This window comes from Pocillopora damicornis, chromosome 10, assembly GCF_964200805.1.
Source record: "Pocillopora damicornis chromosome 10, jaPocDami1.2, whole genome shotgun sequence".
In the NCBI taxonomy this organism is placed as follows: domain Eukaryota; kingdom Metazoa; phylum Cnidaria; class Anthozoa; order Scleractinia; family Pocilloporidae; genus Pocillopora; species Pocillopora damicornis.
Window position 1 is genome coordinate 14,241,142 of NC_142679.1, and position 23,145 is coordinate 14,264,286.

General features: G+C 38.5%; 1 protein-coding gene across 1 annotated transcript in view; it reads right to left on the reverse strand.

Moving 5' to 3' along the window:
• The window catches only part of LOC113664795 (uncharacterized), a 32,214-nt gene extending 14,814 nt beyond the window's left edge, over positions 1 to 17,400 (reverse strand). The window contains exons 1-22 of the mRNA XM_089184132.1: positions 17,262 to 17,400; positions 15,847 to 15,861; positions 15,272 to 15,339; positions 14,382 to 14,621; positions 13,698 to 13,839; positions 13,239 to 13,567; positions 12,452 to 12,596; positions 12,007 to 12,147; positions 11,099 to 11,289; positions 10,475 to 10,616; positions 9,495 to 9,847; positions 8,724 to 8,865; positions 7,854 to 7,994; positions 7,387 to 7,580; positions 6,583 to 6,727; positions 5,327 to 5,679; positions 4,602 to 4,743; positions 3,701 to 4,029; positions 3,152 to 3,293; positions 2,100 to 2,446; positions 1,331 to 1,472; positions 101 to 432 (exon numbers count right to left, since the gene is read on the reverse strand). Coding sequence (XP_089040258.1) covers positions 101 to 432; positions 1,331 to 1,472; positions 2,100 to 2,446; positions 3,152 to 3,293; positions 3,701 to 4,029; positions 4,602 to 4,743; positions 5,327 to 5,679; positions 6,583 to 6,727; positions 7,387 to 7,580; positions 7,854 to 7,994; positions 8,724 to 8,865; positions 9,495 to 9,847; positions 10,475 to 10,616; positions 11,099 to 11,289; positions 12,007 to 12,147; positions 12,452 to 12,596; positions 13,239 to 13,567; positions 13,698 to 13,839; positions 14,382 to 14,621; positions 15,272 to 15,339; positions 15,847 to 15,861; positions 17,262 to 17,313 — 4,227 coding nt within the window. The 5' untranslated portion in view covers positions 17,314 to 17,400. The remainder of the gene's footprint in view (positions 1 to 100; positions 433 to 1,330; positions 1,473 to 2,099; positions 2,447 to 3,151; positions 3,294 to 3,700; positions 4,030 to 4,601; positions 4,744 to 5,326; positions 5,680 to 6,582; positions 6,728 to 7,386; positions 7,581 to 7,853; positions 7,995 to 8,723; positions 8,866 to 9,494; positions 9,848 to 10,474; positions 10,617 to 11,098; positions 11,290 to 12,006; positions 12,148 to 12,451; positions 12,597 to 13,238; positions 13,568 to 13,697; positions 13,840 to 14,381; positions 14,622 to 15,271; positions 15,340 to 15,846; positions 15,862 to 17,261) is intronic.
• Between the last annotated feature and the right edge of the window lie 5,745 nt (positions 17,401 to 23,145).

A 23,145-nucleotide genomic window follows, 5' to 3' on the forward strand; every position in this document is an offset into this window, starting at 1 on the left:
TTCCACAAGTCATATTTCTTATTTACTTCTAATAGTTGCTACGTCGAAAAATTTACGTGCGGGGATAGCGTTAGGAAGATGGGATTCACTATAATAGTACCTGGCCATTGTTGTACGACTCAAAGCTTCCTCCATCAAGCTTAGAGGACATGGTAAAACTAGTTGTCCACCAATCCGCGTTGTCGCGACCCTGGATAGCAATCCTGGTCACTTTTGTATTCTCACCAAGGTCAAATTGTACCCATTCCCCTGTGTTGGATGCCTTTGGAGACCATCCCCCGATAAAGCTTCCTGCTGTAACCTTACGCAGCCTTGCTCTTTCCGGTCCATAGTATGCATTGTATTGGGAGGAGGCCACAATAGCAGCGTTTGGAATCTGACCGTTTTCTAATCCAAGCGCTGACACGCAGACAATCTCAGGATCTTTAAAACCTGACCGAGAAAAGCAAATTTGGCTTACATTATAAAAGTATACAGGATACAGTGACTTTATTGATCAGCGATTGCACTATGCCAAAGAGGGTAAGGTAGTGTTCAAACCCTTGTCAAAGCATTTACTTTGTACCAAAGAGCTTGACACCATAATTTCAAAGTGACGTAAATAAAATGAATCAAAAAGAAGCGGAAAAAACTTCTGCTTTGCTTTGTATTTCTCATAATGAAACTTTCACTTTCAAAAAACCCCATTGACTGCTAACTTAAGGTAGGGCACGGTTTGGTATTGTTTGGTGTATTGCAGTATTTGAGACACTACATAATATTTGAATAAAGGGGTAAGTTTCTAAGGAAACTGTGGTGCTGCGTCGGTGGGAGAGTATAGCAGGTAATTTAGTGTTAACAACTAAGTTGAAAAAGTAAATTGGCCACCGTAAAGGGTAAAAAGAACTGACGTTTCGAGCGTTAGCTTTTTTACCCTTTACGGTGGCTAATTTACGTTTTCAACTCAGTTGTTAACACTAAATTACCTGCTAGATAATACTAAGATTGTCAGGTTGATACGCAGTGGTGTATTCATCGATCTCTATATCAGCTAACGGGAGTGACGGAAACAAACGGATTTGAATACACAGACGGAAATGGAAAAGAATAATTAAAGGCTGCCGGAACTAGAGTCAGCTCTTACTAATGGGCCCGGAGACTAAAATTAAGATCACCAACTATTGTATTTGACGTGATTGTTTTAACAAACAAAGTATAGTAACTGTTTAGTAGACTTGAGAATGGCTAAAGATATACTCGATGTCAGCTGTTATGTCTTGTACCTAACTGGTTAAAATTCATCTGTTAACTCATCAAATTGTATGACAAACGTTGTTTGTTTAGTCGTTACCTTCTCTACAGCCATAGAATTCTGCTCGCAGGGAAATGTACCCTTGCCATGTGATTGGGTTTATGCGAACGCACTTTGAAATGTGGGGGATCTTAAGGTCGTGGCTAACGACCGTGAAACGATCAGTGTTCCCATCAAAAACCTGGAAATTGAATATAGATGTCGAAGTTCATTCACCTATTCGATTAATTTTGAAAGCACAACGTAATATGACGAAGCGCATTTTTCCATTTGACATATAAGTAACTTCACACTGAACCCGATAAGTTACGCGGTTCCTTGAATGTACATACAAGTTTGTTTCACAGTTGACAAGTTGACATTGTCCTCAGGAACAGATACACACTAAGTTAACGTTCCTTTGATTTATACTTTGGAAACTTTCAGTCACTGTGTAATCATCTTTCAAAAATTTGGTGTGGGGTTTTTCTATGGGGTCAGGTGAAAACTGTGCTTTCTATTTATAATATCGTTTCTGGCCCTTCTTATGAGCGTATCCTTTTGCAGGTGGCCGCCATTTAAGGTTTTTTTTCCGTAAGCTTCACACCAGGCGTCATTTTTTTAATGTGTTACATTTCACCGATTTTCACGGCTTGTGGACCGTCCATAATTTTTTTCACGCTTTGCAAGTATAGGTGATAATTTCGTCACAACACTCAAAGATCAATGAGAGTAGTTTCTTCTGACAGGTGTTTCTCTGCAAATTTCTTGATATCCTCGATGCTAAAACTTAAATGGGATTCTTATTTATAACTTTGTTAGGTCTCACCTTTTTGGCGTCAGCCTCTTTGTAGTCTTCAAAGAAAACACAATCATTACTGAAGGATAAACTGTACGTCTTCACCCACCAGGAGCCATCTTGTCTCCCTTGAGTTGCCACACCTGTAACCTTTGCGTAGTTACCAAAATCAACTTGAAAATATTGAAATGGATCATTCTTTTTCACGGCCCAGGCACCATACTGGCCACTCTTTGCTTGGAAATGCAACCGTCCGTTTCTCGCACCCATGGAGTTAACATTGTACGATGTGGAGGCACGCAGAGCTGAATCCGGAATTTGGTAGTTCTGCAATCCTAAAATTTTCTTACACTCTTCAGTAGGGCCTTGTTCAAAACCTGTCAGGCGAGTAGAAAATATAGTGAACAGGAGGATAAATTAGTTATTAATCGCATTTTACTCTGCTATTTGCTTCACGGTAAAGTAAATCTAGTTCCTGCTTTTACTCAGCAAAAGGGATTGTTTTCAAATCGAGGGACAATTTCTCTTCTCAGTAATGAAATGTATTGCATTTACGATGTTTAGACAGGCTGGCCCAGTTCAGCTCAAAGAGGTTTTAAATGTGGGCACGTTCCCTACTCTACGTGCGAGAAGTGCATGGGTTCGTAAACGTCCCCTGCTAACCAGTACAGTGAGGGTGCAGACGACGGTACCAGAGAAGACTAGAATGTCCAACCAATTGCGGATGCCCTAGCAAAGAGACTTAAGCCCTTGACCTCTTGTACGGTAGTCCGGCGCTTTATAACGTGAACTAACCAAGCAGGCATGATCGTGGTTAAAAAGCTCTCCGCGGAAAGACACCTAATCTATATGTCCTGTTGGCTTACCACTGAGTTTTAAGTTGCTCTGCTGTCATAGCATCCGGCCTGAATCTGTAGTTTCCTTAGGCTAAAATATTCATTTTTTTTCCTAAGTACACAAGATCACTGAATAATAAGAAAAGGGATCACATCGAAAACAAAATGGTACTTCTGTCGAATTCGTTACGAATTGATGACTCTGCCATATGCCTAGTGTGAATGATATCGTGATGACTAGCATACCTTCCCTGCAGCCAAATAATTCCACTCTCATGCAGATGCGTCCATTCCAGGTCATAGGATGGATTCGCACGTACCGTGCTATTATTGGCTCATCAAGAATTCGACCTTCCGCTGTATTCCTGTCGCTATTTCCAATGATCACCTTTAAATACGACACCTTCATATAAGATTCCTCCATTTTGATTAAACGAAAAACTATCATAAATTTGACCAGCGCAGATTATTGAAGTTTTTTTTTTGTCATGGTATTTTTTCTATTCATTTGTAAATATTTTTTCTGTTTGTCATGTTTTTTTGTTTTGTTTTGTTTGGTTGTTTATATCGCAGGCATCAGAACACGTTTTAGTATGAGAACTTGTGAAGTCGAAGATGCAGCCGGGGGTTGCAGCAAAGGAAGTTAGGATTGGTGCGACTCCACCGTATTTTTCAAGAGGAATATGAGTTGAAATAAAATCAAATGCCTTTGCACTTCTCGGAATAGGTGTAAACAAAATAAACATAACGCTTCATGCCAAACTAATTATCACTCAGAAAAGATATTCAGCATACCTCGCCATTTTTGTAAGACTTATATTTCCCTCCGTCGCTGTAGGTCAGTGTATATTTCGTAACCCACCAGTTAGCATCATATCTTCCCTGGGTCGCGATTCGGGTGACTTTTGTGATTTTTCCTAAGTCTATCTCAAGCCATTGACCAACATCCACGTGCTTTGAGGCCCAACCACCGTAATAGCTTCCCTCTTGCTTCAAGTGTAACCTGCTTCTTTCAGGTCCAAAGTATTGGTTGTAGTCGGACGAAGACTTCAAGGCAGAGTTAGGAATAATTTTGCTTTCCATTCCGAGAGGTTTTGCACAAGCTATTTTTGGAGGATCGAATCCTGTTGGAGAAATGTAAGGGAACAAACATTTCTTTTCCAAGAAAGTAAGCTCCTATTGTTCAAAGGGTCGATCAATTCAATCCCGCCCCCCCCCCCCCCCCCCCGCCCGGGAAAACCCCGAGCATTTGAACTTTTGAAGACTGGTTTGTTCCGTCCGTTTTTTTTTGTTAATTGTAAAATCAGCGACCGTGGCTTCTACACATCATTGAACAAGCTGTAAAGCCTAAACCTTGTAAACCTTATCTTCTGAGCCATTCGCTTGCGAAGGTAAACTTTTTACCTTAACCACCTCCATATTTAAAGATATAACACCGGAAAGACTCGAAACTTCCGATTCAATTTCCCAATCCCAGCCGGACAAGGTTTAAATGCTCCACCTCCCGGGCACGAAAGACGGTCAAATGCCTGTGGGTTGCCGGGGGGGGGATGTTGCGGCTTTGATTGGCGTATAACGTGATGCAACGGATAAATTGCTATGTAGTGGGTGAGTGTCAATAAAGCACACTGACAATAGGACAAAAGAAAGACAGACAATCACACCAATCCTTATAGGATCCCGTTGGATCATTTACCTTTACTGCAGCCATAAAACTCTGTTCTCATTGAGATGTGTCCATTCCATTCTTCAGGATGAATTCGAATATATCGGGTTATAACTGGTTTGTACAAGGTGTTTCTTACCACTGTGTATCGATCAAAGTTCCCTTTAAAAATCTGTGCAAGAAAAATTTTTATGACGAATGTCAAAGTGTTGCTAACCTATTAACGAACGAACGAAAACAAACGTTCATACACCTTTTCAATGAACACCTCCACGTCAATAGATTACAGTGTAGACGGTTAAGAATATATGAAGGTCATATATTTGAACTGCGGATAAAGACATGAATGAAAGTGATCTTCGCAGTGATGTGCACTACTTAGGCAGTAGTGAAAATAAGGCCTGAAAAAAATTCAGGCCTGTACAGTGTGTAATAAAATGCCCGTGATACTGACTAGACAAAAGTGTAAGTACTTCTTTTTGCATTAGCACCTTATCGGACATATAAGCTGGTTTGCTTCCATTTGACTAAAAGATTAGATGCCCCTCAAACTCGCAAAGCTATGCCCTGGTTCGATTACTCGATAGATATAAATATAGTTCGGTGCAGCTCCACGGGTATATCAACAATGTAACAGTACTATCCAGTTTCTCTATGCAAAAAAAAAAAACTAGAAAGAAGCTTCAACAGATGCCGGAGAGGGCATGCTATGTTGCCCTTACGAGGACGTGCGCATGGCTCTACTAACAACATACCTGTTTTGAAGCATGCTCGTTGTTTACAACTTCCCAAAACACAGAATCATAGCTGAAAGAAAGGCTGTACAGTTTAAACCACTGATTAGAGTCCTGTCTTCCCTGTGTAGCAACAGCCGTAATTTTTCTCCAGTCTCCAAAATCAACCTGTAACCATTGCAACAGATTGTTGGTTCCGGCCGCCCAGCTGCCATATTTTCCACTGCCAGACATAAGAAAATGAAGGCGACCAACGGAAGGAGCATGACTGTTAACGTTGGCTGAGGATGATGCAGAGATAGCAGAGTCGGGTATCTCACCGCTTTCCATACCCAAGGCCTCCATGCATTGTGGCGCTTTTGGGACTGAATCACCTGCACGAGCCAAACGTAAAAACTGTGCGTGTTTGATATTTCAATGGAGAGGGGAACAAGTCAAGTTAATACCTATCAGTGGTTATTCATCTAGTAACCGCCTTAAAAAAGGCAGTAAGAACTGATGTAATAAAAGTCTGTTTTACAGCGTCTTTGGAAATTTTAAGTGTTTGAACTAATAGTATTAGTTGTCAAAAGTCAAATAAGAAATCACCCTAGCGGTGGAAAGCGGATTTGATGATTTTTTAACCCTTTAACTCCCAAGATCTCATTATCAATTCTCCTTACTGTCTGCCATACAGTTCTTGTGATGTTAGTTTGGAGAATTTGGTATTGGATCAACTAATTATCCCCTAATTAAGATTTTTCTTTATTCTCATCACTTGTCTGCTTGATATTGTATTGATATTGTAAGGAGAAATTCTCTCTTGGTCATTCATGGGAGTTAAGAGGTTAAGGATAATAAGAATCATTTTTTCCTGTGTTATCCATGCTCAAAGTGACGTTTTCCTAGCTTCTTTCTCTCATTAAAAAAAGTGCCTGAATCGGCAACCTTACATTTCCTCAACAGTAGCTTGAAAAGTGAGTATGTCAGCTCAGTCAGGTCTCAGCCCCTCAATCCCCCAATCCCCTCGCCCACAAATGCCATCTTTCTCGGTCTAACAGGAGAGCTTTCGCATAACTCTCTTTTATTTTTCGTAGCAAGGTTCATTTGGCCTTGTGTGGCGTTGGCGTACCTTACTTTTCTATAATTTGAAGTTCCTCTGAAAAGGCATTTTTTTCTAATATTTTAAACACGAAAGAACATTTACGCTCCATATTGTATGAATCTAGATGAACTTAATGGTGCGTTGGTGACAGAAATTAAGACAATGGTAAGTAGAACGGAAGCCATCACATTACCATCGACAGAGCACCCATATAACTCCACCCTCAGCGAGGGATATCCTTGATATGTTTTGACGTTGATTTTGATGTAGCGAGCCACGATGGGTGGGTCAATAATCCGGCCAACGGCAGTTTTGTAGTCGTAATTGCCTTGGAAAACCTTAAAAACAATGACACGTGAAATTGGAAGTTATATCATGTACATCGAAGCAATAAAACCTTACGTCAAATAATTGCTATCATAACCCACCCATTAATTACAGCTCGATTTTATTGGCTACTTTACGTCATGTGGTGCAAAATCACCGGACAGTTTACAGCAATAATCCCTGTCTGCGTCGATATTTATCCTGCAAATGCTTGCGTCCAAAAGAAAAAAAAATGGTAGAAGGAAAGCAGCCCAAAAGTTTCATCTTTTTTACTCTATTATTTTACATGAAAACTACAAAAACTCGTTTTGTAGAGTCTAGTGATAGTGATATTAAAATATGCATCCGCCACTAGATCAACAGTGAAGAGTTTGCTTCTCGGCCAAATATTAATAATAAGTACGTGGAGATGAAGACGGCATATTTTACAAACGTGGCTCCGATCGTAACGAGGACGAAAGAAGTTTATTCAAACGGTGGATAAATGGCAGGATAAAATGGCAGGACAGTAATCCAGCAGTGAACTGTTGTCGTACGAAATCCAGTTAGCATGGCGAAAAAACCACATGATAGATAAATAGCCAATCAGGAAGTTGCTGTGATGCTAAGCTACTAGCTTTTAAATTACAGTTTGCATCAACATGAGCGGCAGCAAAGAATAATAACGCACCTCATTCCCACTAATGTATGGTACAAAAGCTTCCCCATGAACACTGTATTCCAAGGTATAGGTCTTTGACCACCAGCCTGCGTCATAGCGCCCTTGTGTAGCAATCCCGGTCACGTTGGTCACTTTTTGCAGGTCAATCTGCAGGAACTGCTTATCGTCCTGGTATTGGGAAGTCCAGCCTCCATTAAAGCTACCTAATTAGCGATATCAATGACTTGTGTTAATCGGTACAGCTGCCTTATACTCGTCTACGTGATAAGTGTTCATGTTCCTCCGTTGTCATCATGCAGCCGGGTTGCCACAAGAATTCATTTGCTGGGAAGCCAGCTATCTTTTTTCCTCTACACTGTACTTTCTGTGTGTGTGTTTTTTTTCTCTTTTGAGTGGGTTTTTCGGTCTATGTTATTTAAGTTTTTAAAGGCTACTAGTGACATAAGGAAACTATAGATCTACAAAAAATTTCTTACCTTCTTTCTTCTCGTTCAGTCTTCCGCGTTCAGGTCCCCACCATTGGTTGTAACGCGATGATGCTACGATGGCCGAATCTGGAATCGCGCCGTTTTCCATTCCCAGAGCCGAAAAACATTCTATCTTAGGAGCTTCGACGCCTGTTTTGAATTTAAAGAGAAAAGGTAGTCATTCTTCTATATGCTGTGTGAAATCTTTAAACTGATTAGTAGATGTTAGAATGTTCCTCAGACGCCTCAGATACCCTTAGACACCTCATGAAGCCATGTTATCTTCAGCTTTTCAGAAATTCAGAGATGATGACGGTAGGTCGTTTTTGATGATAATTGATAGCTACAAACATCCATTATGTAAGTGCGTTACATCCATCTGCATTACATGACATAATATTGCTATTGTAAGGTTTTTCCACTGATTGAGTTCATCATGCAGCCAGTGATTAGTTTCCAACCTCATTACGTACTTTTAAGCAATTATGAAGCAGTCTAAAATTATTTTAAAGCGGCAGAAATACAGAAACGAGATATTGCACTCCTAATCCAAAGTTAGAGTTAAGAATCAGCTTCTTTATCAGAGAATGCATTACTCGTTAGTTGTAAAGGAATGAGATAAGCTCTGCATTTCATGCGAAATGTAATTTATGCAAGCTGGATATATATTTTCCGTGACTGGAAGAACCCTAGCATCAGTGATCTAATCCAATTTGCTTTTCCATAAGTAGATAAAAAAGTAGATTCTGGAACGCTGACGATGTTGTCTTCTCAAACGTTCATTTAAATTGCATTTTTCATCTTTCTGACCCTAGTTGGATTAAATCACGTTTATTTTTCTATACCCTCTCAATTTAGATAAGAAGAACAACCTGCTACCTTCAATGCAACCGTAAAATTCCGTTCTCATGGACACATGTCCATACCACTCTTCAGGATGAATCTGGATGTACCGGGTTACAACTGGTCGTTCCAGCAAGTTCCTCACAACCGTGTATCGGTCGGAGTTGCCATTGAAGACCTGTGGAAATAACAACAAGCCTTTCAAGCGTTTCACAGCAGGGATTTTACGTATACATCATGGATGCACTTGTCAAGCAGTCAATAGCTGTAAGCTCTGATTCAAGTTCGTCTATGGAGATTACTGAGGTCTGAGCTACGTAATTTTTAGATCAACGTCAGTATCTGAGAACTGTGCACGTACCCCTTATCCCCCCCACCCTCAACCCGACAACAGTCAACTGATTACAACTTAGAGTTAATATTGGGTTATGAGAGGTGTAGGAACGCAAATGCTAAGATATGGACATTTATCCTAATTGTTTTTAAGGGAAGTATGATGGCTTACATCAGAAACTTGCTTCAATTTCAAATTACATGTAAGTGTTGTGACAAATGACCGATGGATAATAAGTGAGAAAATCTGAACCACAAATGAAAAATTCCATGAAAGGAACTGCAGAAAGTAAAGCCTTAAATTCGGGCTGGACAGGGGCTAACATCGTATCACCCAAAAATCTTTCTGCGTAAGTTTAATTCTACCGCATTTATTTTATGTCACTGATTTTAACATTTCGAACGGAACAGAACAAATCAACCAAAGTGTAGTCGCCTAATTCTTCATCTAAGATTAACTAACCATTTTAATACCTGTTTTGAGCCTTGTTCGTTTTTAACCGTTGCCCAAAACACTTCATTATAGCTGTACGAAAGGCTGTACTTTTTAACCCATTGATTGGAGTCCTGTCTCCCTTGTGTGGCGACAGCTGTAACTTTTGTCCAACGGCCAAAATCAACCCGAAACCATTGCATTAAATTGTTTGCTCCGGCAGCCCAGCTGCCATATTTTCCACTGCCAGACATAAGAAAATGAAGTCGGCCAACGGAAGGGGCATAGCTGTTAGCGTTAGATGAGCTAAATGCAGAGATAGCGGAGTCAGGTATATTACCGTTTTCCATGCCCAAGGCATTCATGCACTGTGGCGGTTTTGGTACGGAGAAACCTAAATACCAGTGTGTAAAAACACATGTGAGAAAATAGGTGTGTTTTTTATGTGCAAAACTTTGGTCACTTTGGTTAGTTGGTGTGACAAGAAAAAAAATGGCACGGCTACGCCAAACTAAGAAAAATATTACGTAAGATATGTCATCAACGTGCGTCCTCGATTAGGCCTAAAAACATAGCCAGGTGTTCAAGCAACTGAGTAGGAGAGAAACCGTCTGCGAACCGGGACTGGTCTTAAAATATTGGGCCATCGAGAACTGTTAAAACAGATTGCGAGTGTGTCTGTCAAGCTAAAATTCTCTTAAGAAATTTCAAACAATAAGTGCCCTACACTTTTGTGTATGAGAAAGCCAATAAAGCTGTTAAACAGCCAAAAACCAAAATGTAAATTCGAAAGCTAATTAGCAAAAGAAGGCATGTTTCAACCAACGAACATTTTTGAAAACTGAAAACTCGTCTGACATTTAAACCATGATTTATGAGCACGTTGGAAGGGTGGATCACAAAACGGCTTGTAAAAGATAAAAAAATATTGAGAATTTGTCTCTGGTGCGTTCGGAAGCATGCTACCTCGTCACCTTTCCCCTGTACTTCCATGAAAATTCATTTATGATACTACACATACCTTTGGTGCATCCAAATAATTCCACTCTCAATGATGGATATCCAACGAATTCTTTGACGTTGATTTTGATGAAACGAGCTACAATGGGTGGGTTGAGGTTATGGCCAACAGCAGAAGTATAGTCAATATTTCCTTGTAGAACCTTTGGAAGATCAAAGCATTTATTCAAACAATTAAAAACCTACTTTTGTTTAAACCTTGTTTGAATTCATCATGGTAATAGGACCGAATGAAATCCAATTCGCCCTTGAAAAAAACAGCTCGACGATGAGGCAGAAGTCCGACTTTTTGATTAGGATTCTGATAACAGATAGAATTAGACAACGCAAATTCCTGTTGCCCGTAAATCAAAATGACTGTGACAGTAATTGACAAACAAAATATGAACCAGTTAAACGTATACACAAAGAAAAAAAACCACAGCAGTGGACTATTTTCCACAAGTCTTTGTAACAGCGCGAGCAAATAGAGCGCATTGTTTAATCACGTGATGAATTAACTCTCCAATTCAGTTGTCCAGTAACTGAGGAACTAGCGCTTAAATCGTGATGTTGTTACCCCCGCCACGATTGTAAAAGTTGGTATGGTTTAATTGATAGGCTATGTGATGGAGATATAAATTACCTGGCCATCATTATACGATAAAAATTCTCCTCCGTGTACACTGTATTCCAGGGTATAGGCCTTTGTCCACCAGCCGGCGTCATAACGCCCTTGAGTTGCAATCCTGGTCACCCTGGTAACATTCTGTAAGTCAATCTGTAGGAACTGTTTATCATCTTTGTATTGGGAAACCCAGCCTCCTTGGAAACTCCCTAATAGAAATAGAGATTATTCCATGGAAATAGTGCACTTACGATTTTCATTCATGAGTTGCGATGCATCAAAAAAATGAACGAATGAGCGCAGTGAACAAGTGAGGTTTTTTCTTTACGCATCCAAACGCATTTTGATGCATCGCAATATTGCAACGAGAGAATGAAAATCGTTCAAGCAATTTCAATAGTATGATGTATTTATTTCATAAATACTGAGATTTTTTCACATTCCAACTTGAAGATTGGAAGCGAACGACGAACGAATTTGAATGAATCAGATAAATGAGTAAAATGTAAAAGAAAAATCTAGTGATGCGCAAATAAAGGAATGAATTAATTAATCAGTCAATTAAATCAATTTCCAATTCAACGTAAGTAATCTGAGAGAGAGTGCATTCCTTTTTCTTCGCCCTGTGATAGTTCCAGAAACCTCGCACCACTTTCTCAAACAATCAGGTGCCAAACTAAAACAAATCACGACTTCTTTTTTACTGCACTTTAGGTTGTTTGGTTGCTTTTTCACTTTGAGTTCTCATTGGCTCTTAAATATATTTTTCTCTCTTCCGATTGGGCGCTATGGTTACTTTGGTTTTAGTTTTGCGACATTAAATCGTAAAGCGCTCTAATCAATCAATCAATACATACATACATAGATTAAACAATATCTAAACCAGTAACTAAGCCTGCTATCATTTAAAGGAGGGACCACGATACCATCAACTGCCTCGTTGAATCTTCCACGCTCAGGCCCCCACCACTGGTTATAGCGCGACGACGCTACAATGGCTGAATCTTCTATGTCACCGCTTTCCATCCCTAGAGGCGACGCACACTCTATTTTGGGGATATCAAATCCTGGTTGCGAAAAAAAAAAAAAAAAAGGACAGGAAAATTGTATTATTTTAAAAACACCATCATCTTTACTACCTGGAATTATTTGAATTGCTACCTAAAAAGTAAAAACATTTTCCTATTTCTTCATTTATAATAATACCGTAACGATATGATTGCTTGATCAACCAGGTACTCATCGGTAATGTGGCACGATAAGCGAATTTCTTTAATGCCGCAATCCCCTTCGTGAATTTCAGGTACCCTTTTTAAAGAAAATGATTCGACATTGAATAAAAGGATCTCATGTGTTGAGAGAAAAACGTACCAGATTCACAGCCATAAAAACCAGCTCTCAAGGCAATATGCTTATGCCATGACCGAGGAATAATTCGCACATATCGCGCTATCACTTGTCCCCGCTCCAGCAAATGGCAAACTGGCATAAATTGGTCTGTGTTTCCCTTGAATGTCTGACAAGATACAACAAACGTTTAAAGATTAAATTAGCTAGATTTTTATAGTTTTACATCAAAATAATTTAAAACAAAATAATTTAAAACAACTATTCACATCTGTGTCGGTGTCACTGCTTGCCACCGAGACTGAGGTGAACAGTTTTTTTAGTTCATACTAGAACAGTGAGATAAAAGAGCACAAAAGAGATGATTTAAACTCATTTACCCCTGTAAAGATTATAAATCCCGTTCGAATTGCTTAGAGGTGAACAGCAAAGGGTATTCGAAGTTTGACTAGCCACTCAGAGCGCGCCTTTAATACCATCCACGAAGATATACGATCTTAAGTCAGCGAGAGTTTATACATAAATCCATGTTTACTTCCGTAGTGCTTACCGCTAAATATTTGGTGAAAAGGCCGCTATTAGTAATTTTTTTCTTCTGTTTGATTTTACATTTTGCCTCTGGATAACATTAAGAATTACAGACTTTCATTCCTTAGATTGTAAGAGCTGCATCGACTCGAAAATCATTTTATAATATAAAACCACTTGTTTTCTAACTATAAGAACATTTCTTCTTGAGGATACGGAATTTTCATTTCGGCAGCCAGTATTAAGAAAAGTCTATTCATCGCTAAAATAAGTCGTTCATTACCCCTTGGAGCGTTCTGTAAAAGACTCCATCATAACTGAACGCCAGTGAGTAGCTAGTCAGCCACTGTGCCGCATCCAGCCTTCCTTGGGTGCAGAATCTCATCACTTGTCTCCATCCGCCTAAGTTCACTTGAAGCCATTGGTTCTGGTCGTTTGTTTTGGCCAGCCAGCTTCCAGAACCTCCCTGATACTGTTGGTAAAGACGACCTTGGCTCGGCCGGTAGTTGTTGTTATAATAGGAAGAAGCAGTTATGGCTGAATCAGGGATTTCGTTGGGATCTTCCATTCCAAGTCCATCCATGCACGTAGGAAAAACTGGAGGTTGGAAGCCTTGAAAAGCAAAAAATAAAAAGACAGGAGAACAGGGCATAAGTAGTTATATTCTCACATGCAAGCGTGAATACTCGGTAAATGCTAAGAAACAAATCAGCGTATTAGTGTTAATAGGGTGTGCAGTTACCTGATTCACAACCAACAAACTCAAGCCTCATTGAAATATATGCATGCCATTCCACCGGGTGAACACGAAAAATACGGGCGATGATTGGTTCGTCCAGCTTGGTTTCCGCGACAGTCTGATAGTCTCTATTGGCATAGTATTCCTAGAAAGAAAAAAAAACATTCAGTATACTTACAAACGTTTTTTGCTTATTTAACAGATATTGTTGGGTTGTTGTTAGACCCATAGCGGTATCTTTACTCTTTTTTTTTTTTTTTACAAAAAAGATCATTCCATCCAAAACTATACGTGACATTTATTTTTGGATGTACATAAAGTTCGCGATAAGAAAGAAAAGTTAGTTACATAGGTTTCTTGCTTTAAATCTACACGTGGAATCTATATTTAGACTCAGTTTGTGATTTTAGGCAACGCTCAGTGATTGGTCTAGAAAGCTCCCGTCAAACCAATAAGATACAAAGTTTACTACAAACAACGACTTTTACTCCAGTTTGCCTCAGTGATTTCTTTGGTTTTGGTTTATTACAGGAAGCACTCAGTGTTCTCTGCAATGAGGGAAGGCTCCCAGCTCGTAAATAGCTCAAAATTATCTCTATTGGTGGAATTTTAAAGCTCAAATTGTTCAGAGCAGAAAAATAATTTCACTTCATGTATTTTTCTATGAAAACTATTATATATTTTTACCCGTGGAACATTGTAAGGATGGTGAAGTTGAAACGAGAAATATCCTCCATCAAGGCTGTAAGACACTATAAACTTGGTCACCCATTGTGCGGCGTTATGGCGTCCTTGGGTCAAAATCCTCGTTATTTTGACAATCTTTCCAAAATCCACTTGGAACCACTGGCCCTTGTCGTTGCGCTTCGCAATATAAGTGGTCTGGTGGTTGAGCCTTCCTTTATTTGCTGCATAGGATGCGCTATACTGCAAATATAAAAAACGTCAAGTACTGACTTAGTTCTGCGATGTAGCCTCTAGGACAAGCTTGTTTTCAAAGTTCCACCTTGCCGAATGAATTTTCAAAAGTGCAGTATCGAAACTTTCTAAGGGGTGAATAAGCACCCTTCACTTAGATTCCTCTTGAGAAAAACAGTTCATGGTCATGAAACTCAATTTTGCAGCAGAAATTACCTTGATCAAGTTACGAGATACAGTGTGTATTGAGGTGCGACCTTCAGATAGGAAAACCGTGACGCGACATGCCGTGACACGTCGCGTCACCGTGACCGTGACATGCTGGTATTGCGTGACGCGCAATACCAGCATGTTAATAAGAAAGAAGGGTCTGCTCTTAAAGCTGTGGATTAATCGAAATAAGCGAGTTCGGAAATTAATAGGCAAGCCCATTGATCTATTCTCCAGTTTTGATCGTGAAACAACCTCTATAAATAACCAATATATATTGAAAAAAAATAGGAAACGGTCGAACGGTAGAACGGTGGAATGGCTGAACCGAGGAATATCCTTAAACGCGGAATGCTTTGTTGTATGAGACAAAAATCGTGCAAAAATGTATTTGCAATAAAGTAATAATATTAATTATAACTAGGAAGCAAAAGTACTTTCATAAATACCTCACTAGCAGACGATAATGCGGAGTTTGGAATTTTTCCATCTTCCAATCCCATCTTATCCATGCAATCTTATTGAATAAAAAGACAGGAAAGGGATGAATAACGTTGACGCAAAGTATAATCAGAGATTAAGGGCAGTTTATTTTAATGAATTCAAAGATATTTGTTGAATGTTTCTACCAATTGTAAACTTGTACCTGAAAATCATTGTAACAGACATCACAGTGCAGTTCTTCAATTGTTTGAACAAGTATTACTAGTAAATAAAGTTGATCTGGAGCTTCGGTCTGTGTCTGACTTATAGGTTTCTAGTTCTTGATGACCGCAAAATGATAAGAAAAAAGATCGAGTTAAACCAGACAGTTTCAATATGCTCATTCTTTTTTATTTCTCTACTTACACTTTGAATTAGGCTTATATCAAGTAAATAAAACTCACAGCTCACTAATTTTTCCCCTTCACTTCTCTGTAAGTCTATTGGGAAAACTGGTGTTGTATAAGATACTGCATTCATACCCATGCAATTTTTTTTATTTGAGAGACACAATTGAATATACTTTACTCTCCGAACATACCTCCAGCAGCAAAACCTGAAAAATAATTCGAAATTATAGTAAATCGACTGATATTCATTACAAATACTGCATAAAAATTTTGGCCTGACTGAATCAAAATCGTCTCTTAGAATAAAAGATATTAAAGTCTAATTCACGTTGTTTGCAAGATGCAATGTCATCTTTAGGAAAAGTTTGAGGAATTCCGGAACGATATTCTGGATATTCAGGGGAGGCGTGCATGAGTAATTAAGATGAGACCCGCTGAAAGTCACTTTGTAATAACTAGTTAATGATAGTAATAGAAATAAAAATGGAAATAATATTTAAGAATTTAAGTATGGACATTCTACTAGGTGGCTCTTCTTTTCCTGTTTCCAGATCGAATTGGAATGTGAGATTTTGGAGTTAGTGGAAAACCGGAGGATCCAGAGGAAGAACCTCGAAGCAAGGACAAGAACCAACAATAAACTCAACCCACACATGTGACACCAAGTCCGGGAGTGATTGAACCCAGGCCACAGTGGTGGGAGGCGAGCGCTCTCACCGCTGTGCCACTCCCCACTCCCCAGCATAAGTGTGATAAACAGCTACTTTAATTGAACCTGCGCACAGCATGAGTACAAAACAAATAATTTTTGGTTCAATTTAAGCATTTATAACGACTTTGTTGAAACTCATTGCTTATTTCGATATGAATTTTAAAAAGGGGCAGATTCATAAAATAAAACTTATTTGAAGAACTGAGACAGAAAATATCTGACTTATCTGCCAGCCTAGACCAATCAATCAGCTAGTCATCTGAGGTATTTATATGTCTCGCTCTAGAACAAGTGGGGAATTACAGAATTCTAAACTAACCAAAAATTGAAAGTCAAAATGATCGTAACTACTTCAAAATGATAAGCTTTTGCGTCAAAAATAGACGATTCGCCATATCAGAATAACAAGTGTTATTCTGTGTTCTGTTCTGAAACTAGTGTTCTGAAACTAGACGGGAAGAGTGCCAAATGAACTTAAAAATATTTCAGCTTTCGGTCCTTGAAAAAAAACTTAAAAGCTTTATTTTAAAAAGATTTAAAGCTGGACATTGTGAATAGATCAGCGCGCAGTAACACTGGTTTTCGATTTGAATTAGGGGTAGCTCTCATAAAGGTAGCTCCAAACCAAACAGTGGCTCTGATACTGAAATGGCCACGATAAAACCTCGACGAAACACGTGAAAGGCGAGGCGACGAGACTACTCAAATCAGGCTATCTCCTGACGTTTTCTTTTAATTACTGTTAAAGATAGAAAGAGAGACTATGTACCCGACGGAACGTAACCATAATCAGTTTATCCCATAGATTAATAGCTTACCAGTAATTTTATCTGTCACTCCCAGGAGTCAGGGAAGCTGCCTCCCACCAAATAGGAATAAAAAAACATGACTTACCTACTTCAAGAAATAGTCTGAGCAAGATTACAAATTTCACTCCAGCGCCCATTTTGAGTTTACAACGAAATGTTACAACAGTGGTCGCCTCAAGGAAAACTCTATGGTATCTCAGACTTAACGTAAACTTGTAATGACTTAAACGTGTAATGGAACAAAATGGGACTCTAACTTGATGAGAACCAAAGAAAATTCACGGAATACATCAAGACGTGTCACTTTCGGTTAAACGAGCCAATCAGAGTCTACATAGAAAAAAGTCGAATGGTAGTCATTTACGACTGAAAATGTTTTAAGTGACCATCTATGTGGCCATGGTATCAGGGTTGTTGATTAAACTAGGAAACAATTGCTTCTTTCTTCTTTAAAATTTGTTTACACAATTCCGCTGTGTTTGAATTGGTTATTCCTTTGAACATTGAAAAAGAGTAATATTCCTTGCACTGTAACAAATTAAATGAAGAAAAAAAGGTGTTACTAAAATATGTTTATCATAAGTGTAATTCAGAACTTAAAATTTTACACATTATCTTCAAACAGTGAATTCAATTTTACAGCAATATTCTCAAGTAATATTGTAATAGTAAACACGTCTCTTACATCTAGACGCTCAAATATTTGTGTCTTTTTTAAGTGGTACATAACTATTTGTTTTTTCTGAACAACCGTTCGCATGAAAGTTGAAAATGGTCGGAGTATCTTAACTAGTAAACAGAAACATCAATTAATTAGTATCATTACCCTTAAAATACCTATGTTTCCTTTTTTTTTTTAACATTTTGAACGATTTTAGGTTGTTTACGCTTGATTCAAAGAAAATTAAAAGACCCCCACACTCAAACTGTGAAAAGATCCCTCAATAGGAAAATGACATTTACAACATAAATATAAGCACGTTCTCTTGCAGTTCTGATCGCAATTAATTGTGCTTATTTACTTTGATTTGAAAGACAATGGAAAACGTATCGGAGGTTAGCTTTAGGTTAGGAGGTTAGCTTTGCCCCCCAGATTATGATAATGTCGAACTTTGAACATTGCACTTTTTAAATGAAAGCGCTGTATTTCTGATACGTTCATTTCCGTGAAGTTGAAACTAAGTCTTCGTCCCTTTGTCATTTTGTTACTTTTAAATTGCCAAAATTGAAGGACCATTGAAGAAGTTTTGTTTCGCACTTTGCCGCATGTACTATTGTAAACATAGCATAATCACCATATGCAAATAACAATTTTATTTGTATATCTTGGAACTGCTATATGCAATGCCAGTAAGATAATCTTTATCTATCTTAAACATATCTTGTATCAATAAAATTTACAACATAAATGTAAGCACATTTTCCTGCGGCCCTGATAACATTTAGTAATGTTTTATTACCTTGTTTTAAAGAATAATGAAAAAGGTATGGGAGTATAGCTCAGCCCCCTAGATTATGATAATGAATAACTTCGAACAGGTTACTTTTTAAATGAAAGCGCGTATACTATTGTCTTATACGAAGTCTTCATCCCTTTGCCATTTTGTTACTGTTAAACTGTCAAAATTGAAGGGCCATTGAGAAATGTTTTGTTTCAAGTTTTTTTTCAATGTTTTTTGCAGCCACACACTATTGTCAACACAGTATAATTACTTCATGCAATGACAATTCTATTTGTCTATCTTTGAACTGCTATATTTCTCTAACACCAGGTGATACTTAGAACCCGTGCAAAACGTTTTTCATGTACGAGCTGTTTGTCTAAACACACAAGGTACCAAATATTGGTGGGTTTGTAACCACTCAAAGCGTTAGAAGTACAGAAATTCGAAGGTGATCTTCCGTCCTCATCAAATTTAGTTTTGCAAGACTCATGCAAGTGATATTTTAAGTTGTCCTTTAATGGTATGTTGGGTAATTGATTAAATTGACGATTCGATTGAGGCCCCGCACTACTGTATTTCTTTTTCTGTAACAAGCTTTCGCCGATCTACGACATCGTCATTCGTCGTCATTCCCTGACGACGCCGTAGATCGGCGAAAGCTTGGAACAGTAAACGAAATACAGTAGTGCAAGGCCTCAATCGAATCGTCAATTCAATCAATTACTCATACAGTTGAAATGAGCTAAATGTGCCGAATGTGCTTTCCCTTCCCATTTTGCTTGGCGGCGCATCAAAGCGGCCGTCCACGTCAAGAATTCACAAAACCACAAGATTTGGCGGTCAGATCACAGTCAGATACAGAAAACTTGGCAACAGAAAAAATTCTAGTGAGTTAGGCCATATACTCGGTTTACATGTGAAAATTGTCCTTATAATGTTAGATAAACGTCTTCCAAAGCTCTCGGTGTGGAGCGAAATTCTTATATCTGTTACGGAGCGTAAATTATATATTTATCATATAGCTTAGGTTTGTGGCCGATATAACGCGCGCTCTGATTTGCTGAGTGAGATCAACGCAGGGTATTAAGCTCCCGTAAAATTATGGGCTGATTACGGATTTTGCGAAAAGGTAAGAACATAGAATTTCTTTCAAGGATTGCGACTTTTTCTTAGAGGAAAACCGTCAGTGTCAACAACGTAATTTTTCGTCGATTGATATGGGAAGATGTTAACCTTGGGAACTACAGCAAAGGTTTTAATGATATCCACAGAAAATAGGCTTAATGATGACAAAACCTAACAGGCAAACTTGTTTCCAACGATGAGGTTCAAATGGTGAATCCTTCTTCAAAAATTCCTTTAACGACTTTTTCTTTAAAAATTTAATATTTTTCGTTAAGTAAAAATGCTGACGCCAACTCGCAAAAACAAGTGTGACGTTTGAAAAAATATTCAGGGACTGTATTCCGTAGCGTTTACATTTTCATTCACCAAGAGACCTTACATACTTGGGCCAGTGGTTTGAGGGAGACTTCTGTCTTTTCTATATGCACTGACGGAGTTTTGCCCTGAGAATCGGACAAAATTTCCCTTAATAAGTTGTGACACCGCTACACTGAAATAAATTTACGCTTTCGAGAGCAATTTTTTTCTCGAAAATGCATTTGTCTCCTTGACGGAATGCTGAATAGTGCACCGACTTCATTTGCGTTGATGGACCGTGGATTTAAATCGATGAATGAAAAAGTAAGCGCGCGCATCGCCGGATGTAAGGTAACGACTTCTGATTGCATGTATTTCCCTTTTCTTCGGAAAATGTTGTAAACCAACACTTAGGAAGACGTTCATTCAATTCATATTTTTAGGTTGTACTTCGCGAATGGCTGAATGTGAATACCGTCCCCTACAGCATCAAAACTTCAGCATAACGTATGTTCCAGGTGGAACTTCACTATTTTGCCGTGAGGGTTTTCGTTCTCGGACCACGCAAATTGTTTGGATTTTAAGTTGCTCATTTGCAGGGACGACCACGAAATGTACACAGTTTTAAAACGCACGTGCTAAGCTATTGTTCAGGGCCCAGTTATACAAAGAGCGGATTACACTATCCAACGGATAAATCGCTATCTAGCGGATAAGTAATAACAAAACTTATAGCGTTATCCGCCGGATAAAGATTTATCCTGTGGATAGCGTTATCCGATCTTCTTTTGTTTTGCTGCGTCCTCGTTGCCGTCGCCGTCTCGTTTTGCTAAAGTTCCCTCTGACTTGCTGCTATTTTATGACCATTAGTGGTCAGAGAAATAAAGAAAAATAATTTTAAACTCGATTATATTTCTTATTATTTTGGTAACTAGCGCTTCTAAGAAGAACCTCTCATCCCTCTTTGGGACCATGGCGTGGATCCTTAGGATACTTAAGTAAACGATCATCAACTCAACTCCTTTCGCATGAACGCATGAAAGCCTTGGAAATCAATTAGCCACTGGTGGGGGGGAGGGGGGGGGAAGCCAATAAGGTGGTACATCTTGCTTTTTTTTTTAATCGTCATGATAACGCAAAAGAAGTGGAAAATCTACCACAAATCTATGATAATCCGATGATGATGGCGCAGCGTAACTACGCCAAACGCTTCTCCTGTCAAATGACAATGCAGTGTAGAGGTTTATAGCGATAGAAATAAGAGTGGTATAACCAAGGACTGAGTAAAAGATTATCATTTCAAATACTTATGATCTTTACGTGGTAAGGAAAATTTGAAAAAAACAATTTTAAACTTCATTATGTTTCAAATTGGTTGGTTAAATAGTGCACTCTAGAAGAACTTTTAATCTCTCTTTAGGATTGCAGTGGGGATCATTGGGATACTTATGAAAACGATCATCAACTCATGCAAATTCTTGTGATTAAAGATTGGTAAGAGAAATATGAGCAAAGAATCTTAAAATTGGTATAATCGCAAATCCACTTAGTAACCAACGAGGTACGGTGCGAAAGGTACTTAGCTCTCTCTTAAAGGTTGTGGCACGTACAGCTGGATACCTAAGAAGGCAAAGTGTTATCACTGAAGACTGAAATTCCCAAGATTATATCGTGCTGAGAGAAATAAGAGGGGAGAGTTTTAAATTTTATTACAACTCTAATTAATAATCAGCGCAGCATGAATGAAACCGCCTTGAAGTATTAGGACATTTCTTCACGATCAAGTCTGGATAACAAGTATAAATGTATAAAGGGTTTTTATTATAAAAACTTGAGATTATAGGACGGTAAATAAAGCAAGAGAGAGGAATTTTACACCTTAAATATCTAGTTGATGAATAGTGGTAATGTAAGTTGAAAAAAAAGAAAAACCGTCCACTGAGAGGCATTAGTATTCCTCTGTAGAATGGTGACCGAGGTGTCCAGTATAACGAAACGATTTGATTACAAATGCTTACGGATATACCGTGGTAAGTGAGATAAGAGAAAACATTTTTAACTCAGTTGATAATTGATATTGGCAGTGCAGCTTTCAAAAGATCGTCTACGAGGTACAATTGTGTGTATTAGAATTCCTCTCTATTTTCGTGGCATAGGTAATTAGGATAACCAAGTCAAAGATTATCATAACAAATTCCTATAAGATTATACAGTGGTAGGAGAAATGAGAAAAAACAATTTAAAATTTAATTACATGTCTATTTGTTTTTGATCACCAGTGCAACTTTAAACCCCCCCCAAAGGTCTCGGCATCCATATCATCCCTGGCTGCTAGGATAACTGGAATAACTAATTAAAGTGACAGGTACTATTTCAAATACTTATGATTTTGGCGAGGTAAACGAAACCATAAATCATAACTTTGACCAGGGATGGACCATGTTAAAGGTTGGAGACGTTACTATAATCGTGGAGAAAAAGCTAGAAAAGGCGCGTGGTGGACGGCTGACGCCAAACAGGTTTTAATGTAAACAATACTGTCGAGCAAGGAATTCTTTCGTAAGTACCGAAAAACTAAACTCATTAGTACTGAACGGAAGATACTCTTTAGCATGCATTAAGAAAGCTAATAACACCATGGGTTGAAGCTGTTATAGTGCAATAGAGTTTCTACAGAGAGATAAAATGTATTGTTATGTTTGGAGTATTTAAAGTTCTCATGTCTTTATCTAGCTATTTATATAACTGATAAAAGTTATTTGTATGAGTTTTTATCTCTTTTGCACCAAAAAAATGTGCTAATTAGCCTATGCTTCTCGAGACTGACGGAAGTACGGCTTGAGAGAGAAGCAGGCTCAAAATAAACGCCTTCTCTGTTTGCAAGAAGGAACCTTTTTTTCTCAGTACAATAGGCTCTAAATTTATCCGACTGACAAGCAGCGCTACAAATCTAGTGCCACCTGGCAATTGAGGATAGAAAATGGAGAGACGAGAAGGAACAATGTTAAAAAGCAAATCTTGGGGTATTACAACGAGGAAAGTTTTACATTTTTTGACTCCTTTGTAAGGTCAAAGTAATTCATCTTAAATCATAACAAGTGG